This window comes from Anolis carolinensis, chromosome 4 (genome assembly GCF_035594765.1).
Source record: "Anolis carolinensis isolate JA03-04 chromosome 4, rAnoCar3.1.pri, whole genome shotgun sequence".
Taxonomy (NCBI): Eukaryota; Metazoa; Chordata; class Lepidosauria; order Squamata; family Dactyloidae; genus Anolis; species Anolis carolinensis.
Genome location: NC_085844.1, coordinates 168895343 through 168916441, shown reverse-complemented (window position 1 = coordinate 168916441; position 21099 = coordinate 168895343). Strand labels below are relative to the sequence as shown.

The 21099-nt window shown below is 43.0% G+C and overlaps 1 protein-coding gene across 5 annotated transcripts in view; it reads left to right on the top strand.

Annotated features, from left to right (window-relative positions):
* Window positions 1-21099, top strand: part of dnajc6 (DnaJ heat shock protein family (Hsp40) member C6) — an 81131-nt gene that overhangs the window by 15620 nt on the left and 44412 nt on the right. For 3 of the 5 annotated variants that reach the window (XM_003220130.4, XM_008109309.3, XM_008109308.3), the window contains exon 1: window positions 17787-18166. The exons of 1 other annotated variant lie outside the window; for it this stretch is intronic. In XM_003220130.4, the coding sequence (XP_003220178.2) occupies window positions 17929-18166 (238 nt within the window). In that variant the 5' untranslated portion in view covers window positions 17787-17928. Of the gene's footprint in view, window positions 1-17786; window positions 18167-21099 lie in introns of those variants that run through there. One more of the 5 variants, XM_062978222.1, reaches the window with a different exon arrangement.

Here is a 21099-nt window from a genome sequence, read left to right as displayed (position 1 = left end):
CTACAGTCTTGGCCACTTCCACGTGATGTGCTTATGAGATGCCAGTCATGACCAGTCAGTGTTACAATAGTGCATCAGTTTAATATATTTTCAGTCCCATCAGACAAACAAACAATCCATGGTTCAAAGCTGGCAACAAAATCAGCTGATGTAATCCCGGGAGATGCACGTCTGTGTTGATTGAGGAACTCTGACAAGGCAAATCCAACGGAGTAGATTCAGACAACAATGTGCACAATTTAACCACATAGGCATAATACTGGGCACTGCAGTAGAGCTTATTTATTCAATGCATCCTATGTCTTTCTGCTAGTGTTACCTTGACCCTGGTAATGATGAAAACTGAACATTGCAATCCTGTGCATTATCTACTCAGAAATAGGCCCTACTGAGTTTAATTAGGCTTACTCCTAGGCAATTGGGTAAAAGATGGTAATCTTAGAAAATTGTTTCACCTTTAAGGCACCACATTGTGATAAGCTTTTTATTGACAACCACCTGGTTCCTTATTATATATGCATCTTGTCTATTTTAGTTCATAATCCTCCTAATACATTCACTTCATTAATGCATAGTGGTTGCTTATAATAGGATACAGCAGAAATCTTTTTGGAAGTGAATTATGACCTAGGAACTTGTTCTGGTTTTCTGAAACAAATATTAGATTTATAAGACAATTGTAACATCTTGATTTTTAAAGATGTTATTCCCGCAGTTAGTGATTTTCTGACAGTGTTCATACTGATTTTCCCCTGGCACATACTGATATTTTTTTTAAAAATTTTTTTTTAAATTTATTGTATAAACAGGAAAGGCTCAATATAAATATCTGATGACATTGTTTCTCTACAAAGCTATTAAAGGTGCCCGGTCCTCTTTTACATGTAGCAACCTAGGTGCAACTAGGGTGCTCAATGCTATGTAATTTTTTTTTAAAAAAAATTTTTCGTGTCAGGAGCAACTGACAGGAGTTGCTTCTGGAGTGAGAGAATTGGCCGTCTGCAAGGACGTTGCCCAGGGGACGCCCGGATGTTTTTTTGATGTTTTTACCATCCTTGTGGGAGGCTTCTCTCATGTCCCCGCATGGAGCTGGAGCTGATAGAGAGAGCTCATCCACACTCTCCCCAGGTGGGATTCGAACCTGGCAGCTTTCAGGTCAGCAACCCAACCTTCAAGTCACTTAGTCCACTACGCCATCTGGAGGCTCCAATGCTATGTAATCATGGGAGCTGTAGTTTGATTAAGTACCAGCACAATTTAGCAGAGAATGTGGAAAACTACAATTCCCAGGAGTCTATTGCAGCTAAAATGCAGCTAAATCAACCCCCTAGTGATCTTCTGATCACATTAATACCCTGAATCTACGTAGTCAGAGCCACAGTTAAATGTACTTAAGCTCACCAATGCTCTGATCTTAGGCATGCCTAAGTATGCAACAGCTTGGGATGCAAGGTTCCACTTGTATGCACATTTGCCTGAGAATAAACCTCACTGAATTCTGTGTAACTTGCTTCTGAGCAAAATTGTTCTGACCCCTAGGTGAAATGTATTTAAACGTCAACAAATACGCAGTCCCAAGAATGGTTACTCAGAAGTAAGCCTTATTAATGTGTTGTCGAAGGCTTTCCAGAAGTATTCTCTCCTGACGTTTGGCCCACATCTATGGCAGGCATCCTCAGAGGTTGTGAGCAATTTGTTAAGTACAGTATATTTGCCTTCCTTCCACTCAAAAAGATCTACAAAAGTGTTAATGATATTTTATTTCTATTCAAGTCAGATTAGGTTAATTGTTAAAGGAACCTGTTAGTAATCTCCATACAAAATGGAGCTTGATTTAATGCCTTAAGGTGAAGAATTGGTGGCTTGCTTATATTAATGCTGCACTATAAATCACACTCTCCATCTAGTCTTTTATCTACTGTATTTTTATGAATACCTGTCATACTTTTCTGGTAAGTTTGATTTGACATATTTTTTATGTTTCTTTATATTTTTGTGTATATATTGCCTTTAACAAGTTTAGCGTAAATTAGGGAAAAATTATGTAATGAGAAAAATATTACAATTTCTTTTTTAAAATCCAAACTCCCCTCAACACATTCCAAGTCTTAGCTCTTGTGTTAAAGATACTGTAATATATTTTGTTCTAATTTTAACATGAAGAGGAATAACCAGATCTTGGTTTATGTTCTGTTTTGCTCTTGTTTTAAAAGCTTCAATCTAACATTTAATCTTTCAAACTGTTATTATTGTATGAGGTGATAAAGCCCTCAGAAGATGATCTTACGTCAAGAATATGTTGCCTGAACAGTGTGGCATGACAGCAAGTACTTACAATACTAAAAGTTTTCTTTTCCATGTCAGGAGCGACTTGAGAAACTGCAAGTTGCTTCTAGTGTGAGAGAATTGGCTGTCTGCAAGGATGTTGCCCAAGGGATGCCCGGATATTTTTGATGTTTTTACTATCCTTGTGGGAGGCTTTTCTCATGTCCCCGCATAGAGCTCAAGCCTGATAGAGGGAACTCATCTGTACTCTCCCCGGGCTGGATTCAAACTGGCAACCTTCATGTCAGCAACCCAACCTTCAAGTCATCAGTCCTGCCGGCACAAGGGTTTAACCCACTGCACCACTGGGGGCTCCAATACTAGAAGTAAACTGATGAAAAGCAGTGTTTGGTACAGAATAAGCATGCAAGCTCTTGTAAAAGATAGAGCTTTTAGAAGCATAATCCAAGATTTGAATATTTTGCCAATGGAACCAGTTTCTCCAACGGATTAGGAGGAGGCGATTCCTCAACAGCCTCCAGCACCCCCAAAAACTTCTTCAAAGGTGTTACAAAACTTATGGAGCAGACATTCTGAGTAATGCCAAGGGTTGCTGGGAAATGGAAATAGTTGCACTGCACTATTAGGACTATGTTAGTGTGGTTGACCATTATCTGATCAAGTTAAGACTCACCGTGTCCTCAAACCTCCGCAGGGGTGGTGGGCACATTAAGATGATCCGCCCCAGGAGACTTATGGATCCTGAGGGACTCCTGACGTCTCTTGGGGTTCTGTCTGCCATGGAGGCTGACGATCCTGTCGATGCCTTGGTCGCTCGTTACAACACCGAGTTGTCCAGGGCTATTGACATGATCGCTCCCGAACGTCCCCTCTCACTGCGTGGAGTTGCCCCTGCTCCCTGGTTCACCGGGGAGCTGGCGGAGATGAAACGTGGGAGAAGGAGACTAGAGTGTCGCTGGCGGAGAACTCGTGACGTTTCTGACCGAGCACGGTCTAAAGCCGCTATTAGGGCTTATTCCGCGGCGTTGCGGGCAGCCAGGAAGGTTTTCACGACTGCCTGCATCGCGTCTGCAACAAATAGATCTTCGGAGTTGTTCTGAGTTGTTGGGGAGCTCCTCCATCCTTCTCAGGGTGGAGGGACACCTGACTTCTCGGCAACTCAGTGTTGCGAGTTCGCTCACCACTTTGCAGACAAAGTCGCTCAGATTTGTTCCGACTTGAACGCCAGTCTTGAAGCATTGCCAGGTGAGGTAACCGAGGCATCTGTCTGTTCGATCTTGTGGGATTCATTTCAGTTTGTGCAACCTGATGATGTGGACAAGATTCTTGGAGCGGTGAGGGCGACTACCTGTGCCCTTGATCCCTGCCCATCTTGGCTTTTAAAACAGGCCAGTGGTGGGTTAGTTGATTGGTTTGTGGCAATAATTAATGCCTCCTTGCGGCAGGGCAAATTTCCATCTAGCCTAAAACAAGCCGTGGTAAGGCCAATTTTGAAGAAGGCCTCATTGGATCCGACCAATCCTTGTAACTACAGGCCAATCTCTAACCTACCATTCTTGGGCAAGGTCTTGGAGCGGGTGGTTGCCTCTCAGCTCCAGGGATTCTTGGAAGATACGGATTTTCTGGACCAATCGCAGTCTGGCTTCAGGCCTGGGTTCAGTACTGAGACGGCTTTAGGTCGCCCTGGTGGATGACCTCTGCAGGGAGCTGGACAGGGGGAATGTGACCCTGCTGGTTCTCTTGGACATCTCAGCGGCTTTCGATACCATCGACCATGGTATCCTTCTGGGGCGGCTCTCTGGGATGGGCCTTGGGGGTACTGCACTGCAGTGGCTCCAGTCCTTTCTGGAGGGTCGTTCCCAGTTGGTGAAGCTGGGGGACACCTGCTCGGACCCCTGGCCATTGACCTGTGGGGTCCCGCAAGGTTCTATTTTGTCCCCCATGCTTTTTAACATCTACATGAAACCGCTGGGAGAGGTCATCCGGAGTTTTGGAGTGCAGTGCCATCTCTACGCGGATAACACCCAACTCTACTACTCTTTTCCACCTAAATCCAAGGAAGCCCCTCGGATTCTGGACCAATGTCTGGCCGCTGTGTTGGCCTGGATGAGGGTGAACAAACTGAGACTTAATCCCAACAAGACAGAAGTCCTCCTGGTCAGTCGTATGTCTGATCGGGGTATTGGGTGGCAACCTGTGCTTGACGGGGTCGCACTCCCCCTGAAGGCGCAGGTCCGCAGCTTGAGGGTCCTCCTGGATTCTGGGCTGATGCTTGAGGCTCAGGTGTCGGCCGTGGCCGGAAGAGCCTTTGCACAATTAAAACTTGTGCACCAGCTGCGACCATACCTCGAGAAGTCTGATCTGACCATGGTGGTCCATGCCTTAGTTACCTCTAGACTGGACTATTGCAATGCGCTCTACGTGGGGCTGCCTTTGAAGACGGCCCGGAAATTACAACTAGTACAGCGTTCGGCAGCCAGGCTTCTAACCGGAGCGAATTACAGGGCGCGTTCTACGCCTCTGTTTAAGGAGCTCCACTGGCTGCCGTTTATTTTCCGGGCCCAATTCAAGGTGCAGGTTATCACCTACAAAGCCCTAAACGGTTTGGGACCCACCTACCTTAGAGACCGCATATCACCCTATGAACCCACACGTTCTCTTCGCTCGTTGGGGGAGGCCCTCCTCTCGCTCCCACCACCCTCGCAGTCACGGTTGGTGGGGACGAGAGAGAGGGCCTTCTCCATCGTGGCCCCCCGGCTTTGGAACTCGCTCCCTAGAGAGATCAGGCAGGCCCCTACCCTCCTCTCCTTCCGTAGGAGCTCTTTCAAAAGGCCTTTGGCACTTAATTTGTTGTCGGACTGATCTATCTGCCCATTTTATAACAGCCCCATTCTCAAGGTGTTGCCAATGTTATATTGCATTTTGTCCATTTCTACTGTGAAATTACCTTCCCTATTTCGGCCCATTTTGGCACATTCTGCACTTTGCCTGGGTTCAATGAATTAGTCTCCTGTGTTAATATTGTGTGTTTTATGTCGATTTTAACGATTGTTTTTACTGTAATTGATGTTTTTATTGGATAATTGTTTTATTGCTGTGTTTTAATATTTGATTGTTTTATCGGGCAAGGCCCCATGTAAGCCGCCCCGAGTCCCTTCGGGGAGATGGGGCAGGGTATAAAAATAAAGTTGTTGGTGTTGGTGTTAGATCATAGGTTAGAAAAGTGTTGCTGTTGTTATTTGTCAAGCTATTGTTGTCAAGTCATTTCTGACTTATGAACCTATCATGGGGTTTTCTTTGACTGAGAGTATGTGAACAAGGTTACCCAGGAGACTTCCATGGGCAAGCAGGGAATCAAGCCCTGGTCCCCAGAGGTGTAGTGTAATGCTGAAGCCACTACTCCATGCTCACTCCAATTTTTAACATAATAATTCCTATTACTGGTATGGTGTTGGAAGAATAATTTATGTTGTTACTCATAGGTAAAAAGATAAAGGTTTCCCCTGATGTTAAGTCCAGTCATGTCTGGGGGTTGGTGCTCATCTCCATTTCTAAGCCGAAGAGCCGGTGTTTTCCGTAGACACCTCCAAGGTAATGTGGCCGGCATGACTACATGGAGCGCCGTTAAGGTTGTTATTCATAGCAGTGTTGAAAAAATAAGTTGTAAAATTATTACTCTTCCATTATTTTTGTTATGTTTTTAAGAGGGGAAAAAATTAGGATTGATAAAAATATCACATTAAGATTAAATGTTACTCAAAATGCTTTAAACGTTACCCAGTGTGTTGTTTATAAGTAACAAGAAACTTACAGGATGCACAGATGAAGTGACTTTTATTTGTTACTGAGCAATTCAATTATATAAGAAGTAAGGATCATGTGGCCCTACAATAGATGCTGAATTGCAACTTCCAAATTTTGTCATAATTGATTGTGGTTCCTGGGGCTTCAGTCATGTATTTTCTACACCTGTCTGATACCCTTGTTATCTCCTCCCACAGAGATAACTAGTTGTAAGTAATTGGTACCTGGAATATGTTATCTCCAAGTTTTGCACCAGATCCTGGACTTCCCAAAATCAAGTAACAATTTTGTCTATCTATTAAGTCACCATTTAATTATAACCTCAACATTGTCTAATATCAAGAGACTTTATGGTGTTTGCCCGCATGCACCAATTCATTTGCATTAGTGTTATTGAAACCAATGGGATTTCTCTATATCAGAGCTGGCCTTTCAAATGTTAGACTGAAATGCTTAGTAATAAAAAGATGACTGCACAATTTATTATGATGGCTAATGTTGTTGGGAGGTTTATTCTATCAACACCCAGAACTGCCACACTTTGTTATAAAGAGTGAGATAGTTTATTGTTCTAGTGCAGTGGTTCCCAACCTTTGGCCCTCCAGGTGTTTTGGACTTCAGCTCCCACACTTCCTAACAGCTGGTAAGCTGGCTGGGATTTCTGGAAGTTAAAGTCCAAAACACCTGGAGGCCCAAAGGTTGGGAACCACTGCTCTAGTGCAGGAGTGGGAAAAATGTGCTGCCCCCCTCCCCCCAAATGTTCTTGTGGCCTTCGCCTTCTCCAGGATCTGTAGATTAGTATTTTATGGGCCATGGAAAGAGGGAGGGTTGTTGCTCCTGGAAGCTTCTAAGTGCCACAATGTACCTTTAAACACTTTGCAATGTTTTTTATACCATTTAACATGCCCTTTTTGGAGAGCCACAAGTGGACTTCCAGACACTTCGAGGTTTTTAAAAATAGTTTTCTGTAGTCCATCTCATACCATCCCTGTACCTGCTGTACTTGCCCACTCCTGCTCCAATGTCCAGAGCAAATGATATCAGATATGTAATTGAAAATGTTGTAGGCACTGTATTATAGGTCAGAGGTAGGACTCATATAGTCTTCCTCATGCTGTTGGACTGCAATACCCATTATCTCTACCCAGACAACGCTGGCTGTTTGGCTTAGAAACTGAGATAAGCACCAACTCCCAGAGTCGGGCAGGACTACACTTAATGTCAGAGGAAAACCTTTACCTTTACTATACGCACAGCATTGAATTGACATGGCTGTTAAAAGTTATTTTAGAGGAAGAAACGTAATGTTGAAAGGCCACAGAACTGCATCTGTCTTGAGATGTTAAGTAGAGTTTAAGATGGTGGTGAAAAGAAATTTGATGGAAGTCAAGATCACATCCTTTTTGAGGGAGACAAAAACAAGGCAAGGCAACAAAGTTTTTTTTCTCTACTGTTAAAAACAAAGGCAATTTCACTTGTATCTGTCCTGAAAAAGTCTACTGGTCACTTTGTAAGCAGAATGCAGCGAGCTTCTTGATAAGCCTCTGTACTGGAGACAAATTTAGATGCTAATAACCAATTTCATATTATTGTATTGCCATTGAAGGTGAAAACCTCAGAATGTTTCAGTCTATGTGCTCCTTCTAGCTAGGATTCTTTGTTGTGGTTGAGTTAGCTATCCTTAAATCTATAAATATTTATCCAGGAGTAGACATGCTGGCCATGCAACAGAACATACTAAAACTGAATGATCTGATAATAAGTATTGTTCATATGAAAAGGTCTGGGAAATAAGTGAATGAGGAGATAAGAAAAGAAATTGTGAACGTTTGTGTTTAAAAAAAGTACCGATATTTCAGCAGGTGTACCTTTCATGGCGGAGCCCCGGTGGCGCAGCAGGTTAAACCGCTGAGCTGCTGAACTTGCCGAACAAAAGGTCAATGGTTTGAATCTGGGAGCGGGGTGAGCTCCCGCTATTAGTCCCAGCTTCTGCCAACCTAACAGTTCGAAAACATGCAAATGTGAGTAGATCAATAGGTACCACTCCGGCGGGAAGGGAACGGTGCTACATGCAGTCATGCCGGCCACATGATCTTGGGGGCCTCTTTGGACAACACCAGCTCTTTGGCTTAGAAATGGAGATGAGCATCAACCCCCGGAGTCAGACACGACTAGATTTATTGTCAGGGGAAAAACTTTACCTTTACCTTTTACATTTCATAGCAAGTTATTAGGGAAACATTTAGCCAATCTACTCAAGAGTAGGGGACATCTTTATATAAAGAAGTAATATATATCAGGGAAAGATGGGTGAAAAACTAGATATACAAGAAATCTGGTTTTGAAACAAAATTATATTTTGACAGAAGGATCTACTTAGTTATTTGTGTTTAAGAGCCATCCCTATCTAGATTATCAAAGTAGTTAATAAGGAAGATTTTTTTTTTTTTACCATTTCAGCCTATCAAATGAATAGGATTAAGATGTCCAATAAATGATGGGAAAATGTATTAAGCAGTTATTACTTTGACCAAGATTAAAATCCAAGAATTAAGGTTGCCACTGCCCTAATCTGACTAGAGCAGATAGTAACCAGTGATAATATAATTACTTAAAAATTATTTCTCTTATTCCTGAAGCAGTTAAACAGGGTCTGGCTGTACCTTGCCAAAAGTATTAAAATCCTGGGAATATTTATAGGATTTAATTGTAAATGAATATTAAAGGAGACCCACACTCAACTTTGAGCAGCTTTTAATTAATTATTAAGGACCATGCCCAGAAGCTCCAATTCCAGACGTGAGGTGGTGGGCCATGGGATTTTCATGAAAATGATGGCAATGGCACATGTTTAAAAGCTGTTTTTTTCTTTTTGCATTGAGACTGAAAATTAATTATGAAATTGAATATAGATTTTCTTTCTGGCTTGCAACTTTTCTGCCATCTACATTATTTTCATAAGCCTTGGAGATCTTTATTGACATTACAATTTAGTGGGTTCATTAGAAACTAAGGGATAATAAAGCATGTGTAAGCAACCACTATTCCTTGCCTTATGTCTAACCATTCTGTTTTTCTTTGTGGGAACTCTTCAACTGACAATATTGTATGATTAGAATAAGAGAAGGTACTGTTGGAGACTTAACAGTTGTTAGCAAGGCTGCAAAGCTATGCTTATGTGTTGTACAAGCTAATTATATTTTGTGCTACTTGACTGGAAACTTGGAATGGAAGTCGAGTTTGGTTATCTGTTGGAGTGTTGAAACATAGGTGCCACTATATTTGCTCAACTAATATAAGTTTATATGTAAACAAATCCAAATCTTACAAAATACTATTCTATCAGCTGCCAGTCATCTCCTTCCACAAGAAAATGGCTAAACAGTGTACCACAGAATAACTTAATGCTTAGAAGCATAGAGTATAACATCATAATACAAAGAAAAATTCTAGAGTATATGGTCTCCAAGATAGTAGCCTCTCATTAGGATCCCTAGTACAGTAGAGTCTCACTTATCCAAGCTAAACGGGCCGGCAGAAGCTTGGATAAGCGAATATCTTGGATAATAAGGAGGGATTAAGGAAAAGCCTATTAAACATCAAATTAGGTTATGATTTTACAAATTAAGCACCAAAACATCATGTTATACAACAAATTTGACAGAAAAAGTAGTTCAATACGCAGTAATGTTATGTTGTAATTACTGTATTTACTAATTTAGCACCAAAATGTCATGATATATTGAAAACATTGACTACAAAAATGGCTTGGATAATCCAGAGGCTTGGATAAGCGAGGCTTGGATAAGTGAGACTCTACTGTAATGAAGACTAGTAGTGAAAGTGAGAATGGCCCTTTGGCCCACTGATTCATTTGGACATCAAGAAAGGACAGCAAATGATTACTTAGAGAAGTCCTTGAGGGATTTTTTTAAAGTTCCCAAATAATTTGACTAGATTTGGATGCCTGGTATAAAATGAGTGAACAAGATGGGGGTCAACACTTAAAATTTCATTTCAGCACTAATAATGGTTGCACATCTTGGATTATTTCAGTGAGATACATACATAGGCAGATAGGATAGCTGATTTTAACATTATCTTAGCAGGCTTTTGAATTTTATGAACTTGCATATAACATGTGGATAAAAATGCAGCCTCGTTTAATACTGAGCAATGAACATTCCTCGAAACCATTCCCCACATTCATTGACCATTGAGTTTATTGATAGGATTACTGGATCTACCCAAAAATTTTATGGCGCTGATGGATGAGTACGATCTGGTAGACTCATGGAGAGAATTCAATCCGGATTTAAAAGACTACACGTACTATTCCAGCAGACACCAGGCGTGGTCTAGAATAGACATGATCTGGTGCTCTAGATCAGTTTTGGTTAAGATAAATAAAACCCAAATTCTTACCCGAGACTTATCAGATCATTGTCCTCTAACTTTAGAAATTAATAGGAGGTTCACGACAAGGAAGTGGAGATTAGATGGTAACCTTATAAAGCAAGAAGAGGATATAATAAAAATCAAGGCCATGACTAAGGAATATTTTAAATTCAATAACACCCAGGAGATGAAACCGCAAATAGTTTGGGATGCGTACAAAGCGGTGGCGAGAGGTTTCTTGATTAAACTAAACGCGGAAAAGAGAAAACAGAAGGAAGCACACTGGAATAAGTTAATGAAAGATATAGAGACTAAAGAAAAAGATTTAAAAGCCAACCCCAAAAACCCAAAAATTAAAAGAAGTTTAGATCTGCTAGTAAGACAGAAAAAAAGCAGGGAGTTGGACAACTTGGCAAGACAGATGAGATGGATTAAACAGAACAATTTCGAAAACGCAAACAAACCGGGTAAGTGGTTAGCAAGACTAGTGAGGAAAAAGAAACAAAGCCAGCTGATCACCAAAATTAGAGCACAAGATAGGGTTATCCTGTCAGACGAACAAATCAGAGAAGAGTTTAAAATATTTTATGGGAAATTATATACTAAAGACTCAATAGATGTAGGGAAAATAATCGAATACCTAGGAAACCAAAAACTTGACAAAATCACAGACGAACAAAGACTATATCTGAATAAAGACATTACAGAGACAGAAATAATTGAGGTTATTAAGAAACTGGATAACAATAAAGCCCCAGGGCCGGATGGCTTTATATCAGGATTTTACAAGCTACAATTAGAAGAAGTGATTCAATCACTGAAAGAAATAATGAATCTAGCCCTTCACAATAAGATCATCCCTGATTCTTGGAAGGAAGCCACAATTATAATGATCCCAAAAGAGGGATCAGTCCAAACGGACGTGAAAAATTTTAGGCCCATTTCTTTACTGAACAATGACTATAAAATATTCGCGAAAATCATGGCTAATAGATTAAAAGACTTCCTAGAAGGTTGGGTAGGAGAAGAACAAACTGGTTTCCTTCCTGGAAGGAACATAAAGGATAATGTTAGGGTCATTATTGATTCAATCGAATACTATGAACAAAACAGCCAGAAAGAGGTGGGCCTACTCTCCTTGGACGCGGAGAAGGCCTTCGACAACCTTAATTGGGATTTTTTTAAATTGGTAATTCGGGAATTAGATATGGGATTCTATTTTCAAAATGGAATTGAAAGCATCTACAATGATCAACGGGCTAAAATCCAAATTAACGGGCAAGATACAGGGAGAATCGTAATTAGCAAGGGTACCAGACAGGGCTGCCCCCTGTCACCCCTAATTTTTATCATGGCTTTGGAGATTCTGTTGAAAGCAATCAAAAAAGATGACAAACTTCAAGGGATTAGGATTGATAGACAGAATTACAAATATCGGGCCTTTGCGGACGATTTGATTTGTATTGTGGATAGCCCGAATCAAAACATTAAAAACTGGCTTAGGAAATTAGAGGATTTTGGGGCAGTGGCGGGCTTTAGATTAAACAAAAATAAATCGGTGATTCTTACGAAAAACATGTCAAAAGAAAATCAAGAGGTGTTGAGAACCATCTCAGGTCTTGAAACACCGTCAAAGATTAAATATCTGGGAATCTGGCTCTCCGCAAAGAATAATCAATTATTGAATTTAAACTATACAACAAAATGGAAGGAAATCAAGCAAGACCTAGGGAAATGGGCAAATTTGAAGCTCTCGCTGATGGGCAGAATCGCGATTATAAAAATGAACGTCCTCCCCAAATTAATATATCTGTTCCAAAACATTCCGATTATTAGGCAGGCAACAATTTTTAAGGGCTGGCAAAAGGAGATTACAAAATTTATTTGGGGGAAAAATAAGCCGAGAATAAAATATTCGACTATGATTTTACCAAAATTGCAAGGGGGTTTTGGCCTTCCAGATTTAAAATTATACCATGAAGCATGTGCGCTTCACTGGGTAAAAGAGTGGATCAAATTAGAGAAAATTAAAATCTTAACTCTGGAAGGACATGACCTGAGAAGGGGCTGGCACAGTTACCTATGGTACGATAAAACAAAAATTGAAAAAAACTTTGGGAACCATTTTATAAGATCTACACTATTTAGAACCTGGGATAAATACAAAAACCGCTTCCATACAAAAACTCCCCTCTGGCTTTCCCCGGTAGAAGCATACCACAGAAGGCTACTGGGATGGACCAATTGGCCCACCTATAAAGAAATCCTAAGTATTATACCTAATGCTAAAGATAATCCCCAACTGAAAGATTTAACAGAGATTCAATCATCACACAAAAATGTTTCGTGGTATCAATTTCTGCAAATTAAAGAGGCATTTAAAGCAGACAGAGTGATTGGTTTTGACCTTGACCCGAACTTTTGGGACAAATTTCTTCAAATAGACAAGAAGAATGTTTCAATACTGTATAAGAAATTATTATCGTGGGCCACTGAAACAGAAGAAATAACTAGCTCAATGATCCAGTGGGCTCAGAATATAGGCAGACCAATACAGCAGCATGAATGGGAATCAATTTGGAGAAGGAAAATGAAATTTACATACTCAACTGATATGAAAGAAAATTGGTTAAAAGTTATCCATAAGTGGTATTTGACCCCAAAAAAGTTAGGTTTTATGTATAAAAACGTCAACAACAAGTGCTGGAGATGCAAAGATCAAATAGGCTCCTACCATCACATGTGGTGGAGTTGTAGAAAAATACAAAAATATTGGGCAAATATATTAGAGGAATGTAATAAAATCTTAAAAACCAGCTTCGTATACAAACCAGAGCTTCTCCTGTTAGGGCTTTATGACCCTCATTCTAAAATCGATTTTAATACAGACAAATTGTTTACCCTTTTTATTACGGCAGCCAGAATGGTGCTAGCAAAAGAATGGAAATCCGATAAAGCCCCTACCAAAGAACTGTGGATAGATAAAGTGTTGGATATAAAGGACATGGACTACTTAACTTTTGTGATTAGAAGAAGCAATGGGAAGGCAACGAAGGCAACAGACTGGTCCTGCTTCGAGGATTACTTGAAGTTAAGAAAATGAGTATGATGTATTATAAGAAGAATAATGAAGAAGCCAACGGGAAGTCAACGCCCCCCACTCCCCCCCTGTACCTCTTTGTATGTTTCCCTGCATGCCTCCACCCATCCTCTCCCCCCCCCCCCCAAATCTCACCACCCAACCCCCTAACCCCTTACCCCACTCCCTGCCAACCACCCTCCCCCCACCCTATCCGATTTAATACATTTGGAAATATTTTGCAATAAAAATATTAAATAAAAAAAAAAAGGATTACTGGATCTTCAAAATGAATGTTTGTAGGTGTGGATATGTGTACTTACTTACACATATCACTAGCCATTATTGTATTTTGTTCTACAGCCACAACAACAGCAACAAAACTATTTTTGGTGCAGTGGTGTGGATAATACCACAGCTCCAGCTCAACATCTCATGATAAGCATGAATGCTGAATTTTAAAAGTAAAAGCACCAAACGTACTTAAACTGAAGGATTGAAATAATGTGTAATACATATTCAATGACTTTGACAGGCAATTAGTGTGAATTTCCATTGCATTTGTGGTGTACTACACCTTGGCTAATTTGTGGGGACCTTCTACTGGTATGTAAATTGATGAAGTGAGAGTCTAATGAAACCCCAAAAACCCTAGCTTTCACTGTGTTATGAGAAATAACCCAACCTCTATCTGAGGGCCCTTCCAGACAGGCCATATATCCCAGGTTTTCTGTTTATCCCAGATCATCTGGCAGTGGGGACTCATATAATCCAGTTTAATGCAGAAAACCTGGGATAAGATCCTGGGATATAGAGCCTGTTTGGAAGGGCCCTCAGCTAATGTTTCTGAGTCAATAGAAGTAAGACAGTTTTAGGCAGGGAAAACCTTATGAATGAATTTGGGAGGAACTGGGGCTTTAAAAAGGTCTGGGGCAAGAGATGCGATGAAAACAGGGTCTACAAGTGGAAGGGAAGACTTGCCCAAACTTCCTTATGGATTATTCCCACCATCATGTTCTCCAATGTTGTTCAAATTTTAGCTGGAACACCAGTCAGGTGTTAAACTAAGTTTCCCAGAATTTAAGGTCTCTGACTGCAATAGTTACTGATCTAGACCCCCTTATCTGAAGGGTAGTCAGTTAGCGTGTGCACGACATTTAAGAAAATGCCATTTTGGGGGTCTAGGTGGTTCAGTTCCCCTTGGAGGAGCCTGGGTTCACAGATTGTTTTTGCACAGTCTGCCAGGGCTTTAATTGTGCTTCTTTTTTTACTTGGGGGATGGTTGGAGTTTTTATGTAGGTATTTATCAGTGCGTAGGTTTTCTGTAAACACTGTGGCCCAATTGTTGATTGGGTTTGTGGATGTCTAGGACATCTAGATATGGCAGTTTTCTTTTTCCATGGTGAATTGGATGTTTGGGTGGATGCTGTTGAGGTAGTCCAGGAACTTACTTTTAGTGGGCTTTTTTGTGCTGATTCCAGGGCTTGTTTTTCAAAGTCATAGAGTCATAGAATAGTAGAGTTGGAAGAGACCTCACGGGCCATCTAGTCCAACCCCCCGCTAAGAAGCAGGAAATCGCATTCAAAGCACCCCCGACAGATGGCCATCCAGCCTCTGCTTAAAAGCTTCCAAGGAAGGAGCCTCCACCACAGTCCGGGGGAGAGAGTTCCACTGCCGAACAGCCCTCACAGTGAGGAAGTTCTTCCTGATGTTCAGGTGGAATCTCCTTTCCTGTAGTTTGAAGCCATTGTTCCGTGTCCTAGTCTGCAGGGCAGCAGAAAACAAGCTTGCTCCCTCCTGCCTATGACTTCCCCTCATGTATTTGTACATGGCTATCATGTCTCCTCTCAGCCTTCTCTTCTGCAGGCTAAACATGCCAAGCTCTTTAAGCCGCTCCTCATAGGGCTTGTTCTCCAGACCCTTAATCATTTTAGTCGCCCTCCTCTGGATGCTTTCCAGCTTGTCAACATCTCCCTTCAACTGTGGTGCCCAAAATTGGACACAGTATTCCAGGTGTGGTCTGACCAAGGCAGAATAGAGGGGGAGCATGACTTCCCTGTATCTAGATGCTATTCCCCTATTGATGCAGGCCAGAATCCCATTGGCTTTTTTAGCTGCCGCATCACATTGTTGGCTCATGTTTAACTTGTTGTCCACGAGGACTCCAAGGTCTTTTTCGCACACACTGCTGTCAAGCCAGGCGTCCCCCATTCTGTATCTTTGATTTCCATTTTTTCTGCCGAAGTGAAGTATCTTGCATTTGTCCCTGTTGAACTTCATTTTGTTAGTTTCGGCCCATCTCTCTAGTCTGTCAAGATCGTTTTGAATTCTACTCCTGTCTTCTGGAGTGTTAGCTATCCCTCCCAGTTTGGTGTCGTCTGCAAACTTGATGATCGTGCCTTCTAACCCTTCGTCTAAGTCGTTAATAAAGATGTTGAACAGAACTGGGCCCAGGACGGAGCCCTGCAGCACTCCACTTGTCACTTCTTTCCATGATGAAGACGACGCATTGGTGAGCACCCTTTGGGTTCGTTCGCTTAGCCAATTACAGATCCACCTAACCGTAGTTTTGTCTAGCCCACATTTTACTAGTTTGTTTGCCAGAAGGTCGTGGGGGACTTTGTTGAAGGCCTTACTGAAATCCAGGTACGCTACATCCACGGCATTCCCTGTATCGACCCAACTCGTAACTCTATCGAAAAAAGAGATCAGATTAGTCTGGCATGACTTGTTTTTGGTAAATCCGTGTTGACTATTAGCAATGACCGCATTTGTTTCTAAGTGTTTGCAGACCACTTCCTTAATGATCTTTTCCAGAATCTTGCCTGGTATTGATGTGAGGCTGACCGGACGGTAATTGTTTGGGTCGTTCTTTTTTCCCTTCTTGAAGATAGGGACCACATTCGCCCTCCTCCAATCTGCTGGGACTTCTCCTGTTCTCCAAGAACTCTCGAGTGTTCCATGTAGAAATTTGTTATGGCTGGGCTGAGGGAGTTCCTCATGGCTACTCCATCTTTCTGTTCATATAATTCATTGTCTCACTGGAAGTAGTTTGTGGTGAGGAAATGGTGAAAGGTCTGTGATGTCTTTTGGGAAATTCTGGTTGATTAGTGTGATTGTGTCTGCCACCGGGACCTTGCTAAATAGAGATTCTATGCAGGTTCCTCTCTCTCTTGCTCATCCCCCTGGGGCAGGGAAAGAGGGTTGTGAGGTTTATTGGAAACTAGACAAGGGATGTTTATATATCTGTGGAAGGTCCAGGGTGGGAGAAATAACTCTTGTCTGTTGGAGGCAAGTGTGAATTTTGCAGTTAAAGACCTTGATTAGCATTTAATAGCCTTCCAGCTTCAAGGACTTGCTGCTTACTGCCTGGGGGAATCCTTTGTTGGGAGGTGTTAGCTGTCCCTGATTGTTCTCTGTCTGGAATTCCTCTGTTTTCAGAGTGGTGTTCTTTATTTTTTTGTGGCTGGTTTTTCAAAGTGTTCCATGTAGAAATTTGCTACGACAGGGCTGAGGGGGTTCCCCATGGCCACTCCATCTTTCTGTTCATAGAATTCATTGTCCCACTGGAAGTTGTTTGTGGAGAGGCAATGGTGAAACAGGGCTGTGATGTCTTCTGGGAAATTCTTGTTGATTAGTGCCCTGGTGTCTGTTGCCCGGACCTTGGTAAATCGAGATTTACCAAGGGCTGTGGCGCAGGCGGGAGAGCAAGCCAGTGCAATTAACTGCAATGAATCACTCTGACCAGGAGGTCATGAGTTCGAGCCCCGCTCGGAGCCTATGTTTGTTTGTCTTTGTTCTATGTTAAAAGGCATTGAATGTTTGCCTATATGTGTAATGTGATCCGCCCTGAGTCCCCTTCGGAGTGAGAAGGGCGGAATATAAATGCTGTAAATAAATAAATAAAATATGCAGGTTCCTCTCTCTTGCTCATCCCCCTGGGCAGGGAAAGGGGGGCCTTGGCTTCCCTCCGGGCCAACCTTAGGGCAGGACAGACCTTGGGGGGAGTGCGAGTGCGGGGGCGCGCACAGGCCGGGCACACGCGCTTGCTTCCGGCCTCCTCCCTCTGCCTCCACTCCAAAGGCCCCGGCTGATGCCTGTGTGTGTGTGTATGTAGCAGGAGGCGAGGCGTGCCTGGCCGGGCTGCTCCAATCGCTTCCAGGCCGGGAGGCGGGGAGGGGAGGGGAAGGGAGGGAGGCGGGAAGGCCACCGCCCACACCCGGCCGAGCGAGCCAGCGAACTAGCCAGGCCCTGCTGGGGCTGCAGCCCCCTCCCTGGGTGTGTGATGCACTGGTGAGCCCTCCTCCTCCGCCTCCGCCTCCTCTTTATGCCAGTGGAGCCTCTCTTTGCCCGACTCGCCCATGAGCCTCCTTGGGAGCTACCGGAAAAAGACCAACAATGATGGCTATGAATCTTTGCAGCTGGTGGACAGCAACGGTGACTTCTGCGGCAGCGGCGGCGGCGGCAGCACAAGCCTCAGCAAGCAAGGGGTGATCCCGGTGGTGGTGGCGGCGGCAGCGGCGGCGGCAGCCCGGAGCCCTGTGCGACAACAGCAGCAGCAGCACCAGCCGCTCGGCTGCAGCACCATGGACAGCTCAGGTAGCGCCTTCTCACTTCTTTGGCCGGGGAGGGAGGGAGGGAGGGAGGGGGCGGGGATGTGGGCGAGGGGGGATCACGTTCCGGCCCCACCTCTCTCTCTCTCTCTCTCTCTCTCCCCCTGCCAGGCCCCGGCATCAAGCCCTGGCTGGGCTCTGCTCTGGCAGGACTGGACGCCATCCAGGCGGTCCTCTGATTTCCAAGGCGAGGAAGGAAACCCGAGAGGCCCCGCTGTTGCAAATTTAAAGAGCTCTCAAGACCAGCTAATGAGCAGAAACCGACCCCAGCTGCCTGTCACTCTGTGCTGTGAGCTGGTGGGGAAGGAGGCTCTGCTGGGGCCAAGGCATTGTTCTCAGGCTGGCCCAGAGAGACCCAAGGCAAGGTTGGTCCTGCCTGTCTCGCTGGTGGGGATGTGCCTTGCTACAATCCACAACCCAAGGGTTGCCACCTGGGGAAAATCATCCCCATTCCCCCCAGGTCTGGTCCCAGGCCTGGTGATGGGCCCCCGCAATGAGCATGCTTGAAAGCTTTTTGGAAAGGAGAGCACCATCTCAAAAGGACAAGTGCTCTAGGGGCCTCATCACACTTGAGCATTTATCCACCTGAAATCTGGTTTCTGCTTCCTGCAGAATTCTGGGGTTTGTAGTTTGGTGAGGCCCAGGACCAGTGGATTTAAAGTGGATCCAAACTCTAGTGTGATGAGGTCATAAGGGAAACAGACCGAAGGATGAAAAATGGATTATCCTGACAACTGATTTTGACATCTAATTCAGGGCTGTCAAACAATGATTCACTTAATTGTAGGAGCACCTTTAATTCGGCTGTTGGCCAAAATAGTTCTTTTGTTGTGTTGTCGAAGGCTTTCATGGTCAGAATCACTGAGTTGCTGTGAGTTTTCCAGGCGCTATGGCCATGTTCCAGAAGCATTCTCTCCTGATGTTTTGCCCACATCTATGGCAGGCATCATCAGAGATTGTGAGGTATATTGGAAATTAGACAAGGGAGGTTTATATCTGTAGAAGGTCCAGAGTGGGAAAGAACTCTTGTCCATTTAAGGCAAGTGTGAATGTTGCAATTAATCACCTTGATTAGCATTGAAAAACCTTGCAGCTTCAAAGGTTGGCTGCTTACTGCCTGTTGGGAGGTGTTAGTTGGCCCTGATTGTTTTCTGTCTTGAATTCTCCTGTTTTCTGAGCGTTGGTCTTTACTTACTTACTTATACTCATAAAAAGGAGAAATCCAGGCACAAAACAATCAGGGCCAACTAATACCTCCTAACAAAGGATTCCCCCAGGCAGTAAGCAGCCAGTCCTTGAAGTTGAAAGGCCATTAAATGCTAATCAAGGTGGCCAATTGCTACATAACACTTGCCTCAGACAGACAAGAGTTCTTTCTCCCACCCTGGACTTTCCACAGATATATAATAAACCCCTCTTGCCTACTTTTCAACAGACCTCACAAACCTCTGAGGATGCCAGACATAGAGGCAGGTAAATACCAGGAGAGAATGCTTCTGGAGCATGGCTATACGGCCCTCAAAACTCACTGCAACCCAATGATTCACTTAATTCTAGGAGCACCTTTAATTCTTCTCTTGGCCAAAAGAGTTCTTTTGTTATCCACAAAAACATAAAAGCAAGCACCTCCCTTGACAAAGTCTCCATCTACAGACTCTGGGTGAGGTTAGCCCCTTAGAAGGGATTGGGTATTGTTATTTTATGTGCATTTGGGGAATGATCTGTTCCCTTCATAGCAAGAAAAGGGAACAATATATTTGTAATTTTGCAAGACTGTTGAGCCCTCCCCCCTCCCTTCATGGCAATGGAAGTTCTGATAGATATAACCAGTGGAATTAGATTACAATGCAGCATGAATGGGGCTTTTCCTCAGCTAAATCTCCCAATTGGGTGGACAGATGGTTTATAGGATTGGTACTAAGAAGCTATTCACTTCAGGGGTCCTGCTTCAGATTGGCCTGGATTGCTGAAAGAAGTTATTGATGGATTATCTTTTATACACTTCAGCTGGAAGATGGGTGTGTTCCTCTGAAAGACCTGGTTTTGAAAACCCGTGGGCTTGCAAAGAATTTTACCCATAGCTTTGTTTCCTTTCTGATGTTGGCCTCCTTTTCCTTCTAGAGAGTATCTTTTGATATATAAGCACTTCCCATAAAGTGATGAGCCGCCACTCTACTTTCTTTTTAAAAAATCCTCATATCAAGTGCAGAAGTGAATCCCAAGGCACAAATGTCAGATTGAGTGTCTCATAGTTTACAAGTGCTTGATTAGATTTTCTTTGATGTAATGTAGATTTTTTTAAAAAAGAGAATTGCTCATGAGAAGTGACTTTTTTGGTGGCATTTGAATGCATGTTTGGGAATTTTAAATACATAATAAAATGTGATAATGAGACCTCTACATTGGGTTGCTGTAAGTTTTCTGGGCTGTATGGCCATGTTCCAGAAGCATTCTTTCCTGACGTTTCGCCCACATCTATGGCAGACATCCTCAGAGGTTTGAAGTCTGTTGGAAACAAGGCAAGTGGCGTTTATATATCTCTGGAATGTCCAGGGTGGAAGAAAGAACTCTTGTCTGCCTGAGGCAAGTGTGAATGTTGTAATTGGTCAGCTTGATTAGCATTGAATAGACTTTCAGCTTCAAAGACTGGCTGCTTCATGCCTGGGGGAATCCTTTGTTGAGAGATGTTAGCTGGCCCTGGCATATTATTTGAGAACACAGGAATGGTGGACCAATCTGACAACCACCATGTCAGACAACACAGAGAAGCCATTGAAATCCACAAGCATGTGGACAATTTCAACAGAAAGGAGGAAACCATGAAAATAAACAAAATCTGGCTACCAGAATTAAAAAAACCCTCTCAAATCAGGGCAGTAAATAAAGAACAACACTCAAAAACAGGGGAATTCCAGAGAA